The 1,789-nt window shown below is 55.8% G+C and overlaps 1 protein-coding gene across 1 annotated transcript; it reads right to left on the bottom strand.

The window, feature by feature from the left end:
• Nucleotides 1–63: 63 nt before the first annotated feature.
• On the bottom strand, nt 64–1,685 carry ENH_00000500 (OSJNBa0074B10.8 protein, related; the record flags this gene model as incomplete). The annotated part of the gene is made up of 2 exons (XM_013583909.1): nt 64–116; nt 173–1,685. The coding sequence occupies 2 exons, from the start codon at nt 1,683–1,685 to the stop codon at nt 64–66; spliced, it is 1,566 nt and encodes a 521-aa protein (XP_013439363.1).
• Nucleotides 1,686–1,789: the final 104 nt, after the last annotated feature.

Here is a 1,789-nt window from a genome sequence, read left to right as displayed (position 1 = left end):
GGAATGGGAACGCCTGCTGCCTGCCTTGGAGCTAGCGTATAACACCACCAATGACTGGTGGTGTTATACGCTAGCTCCAAGGCAGGCAGCAGGCGTTCCCATTCCCTCTCGTCTGCCTGGATGTACGTGCGGAGCATCTGTTCCAGGGTGCGGTTAACTCGCTCGGTCTGACCGTCCGTTTGCGGGTGGTAAGAAGAAGACATCGCTCGGGTAATATTGAAACGTGAGCACAATTGCGACCACACTTCTGATTGGAAACGAGGATCCCGGTCGGAAATGAGGACCTCAGGAAAGCCGTGATAGCGAATGAGGCGGTCAGCAAGGAGCTCTACAGTGTCGGCGGCTGAGAGGGATTTCTTAGCCGGAATAAAGTGTGCCATCTTGCTGAGAGAGTCAACGACGACCAAAATGGCGTCGTGCCCAGAGGTGGTGAGGGGTAAGTCGGTGACGAAATCTAGGCTGACATGGCTCCACCGGCGCGAGGGAATAAGTAGCTGTTGCAAAAGGCCTGCGGGTTTTTGATTAAGGGATTTGGATGCGCGACACTGCGTGCAGGACTCGACATACTCGTTGGTGTAAGTACGCATGCCAGGCCAGTAGTAACGCTTGCTGAGGGCCTTGTAAGTCTTCTTTTGGCCTCGATGTCCGGCGGTGACGTGATCGTGATGCGTGTACAGAACATGAGTGAGGAACTCTGGAAACTGAGGCGCCCAGATAAGCCAGAGACCATTAACGCAGATATGTAAATAGGGGTGGACAAAACGGAAGGTGCGACGACGATGTTGGAACTCCAGTTGAACAACTTCGCCCTGCTTGTCAGAGGCAGCATTATAAGGCGTGCAGAACACTGGGCACTTAGAATACGCTGTCGACCAGTCGAGAAGGGGAGGACTAGGTGTAGGTCTGTGGTCTGTCGGCGTGGGGGATTCGGGAGCGTGGTCGAGCGTAGGGATCTGGAGTGGAACTGGGGGTGAAGGAGTGCGTTGCCGGGAGGAACGTCGGCGGAGGCAGGCAAGTTCCCGGTAGTCAGGACGTGGTCCCCGGGTCTCGTGCGAAGGTTCGGACGGGCCAGTCGCTGGTACGAGAGCTGCAAGAGACTCAGAAGGGATCGCAGGGGATTCGAGGGGAGCGGGTGTAGGGCTAGGGGCTGAGTGATAAGGGATACGAGACAGTGCATCTGCCACTTGGTTACGAGCGCCCGGCAGGTATGTAATAGTGAGTTCGGGAAACTCAGCCAGAAAATCTAGCCATCGGGCGGTGCGGCCACGGAGGGGCTTCGACGCCTTGAGCTGCTGTAAGTATGTAAGGGCTTGGTGGTCGGTGTGGGCCGTAACCTTGGCCGGTCGCAGTAAGTGAGCCCACTTGTCGAGTGCTGATACTAAGGCCAAAAGCTCCTGGTCGTAGATTGAGTATTTCTGCTGCGCGGGGGTCATGGCCTGACTGAGGAACCCTATTGGTTGACCTGCCTGTTCGAGAACGGCGCCAACTGCATAGCCAGAGGCATCTGTATAGAGCTCGAAGGGTTTTGTGGTATCAGGGATCTGTAGGGTGGTGTAATCAATCAAACGCTGCTTGAGTTTGCGTACCGCCTGAGTGTGCACATCTGTCCACTGGAAAGAGACACCCTTGCGAGTGAGGTCGACGAGCGGGCGGGCGACCTTGGCAAAATCCGGACCCATGAACATGCGGCAATAATTGACGGTGCCTAGAAACTGACGTATTTGCGTCTCGTTCTGCAACACCTCGGGCCAGGCCTTGATGACCTCAATCTTGTCTGGTGCGGGTTTTT

Source organism: Eimeria necatrix, genomic scaffold, assembly GCF_000499385.1.
Source record: "Eimeria necatrix Houghton genomic scaffold, Enh_scaff100, whole genome shotgun sequence".
Lineage (NCBI taxonomy): Eukaryota > Apicomplexa > Conoidasida > Eucoccidiorida > Eimeriidae > Eimeria > Eimeria necatrix.
The sequence above is the reverse complement of the archived record's forward strand: the minus strand, read 5'-3'. Positions and strand labels throughout refer to the sequence as shown.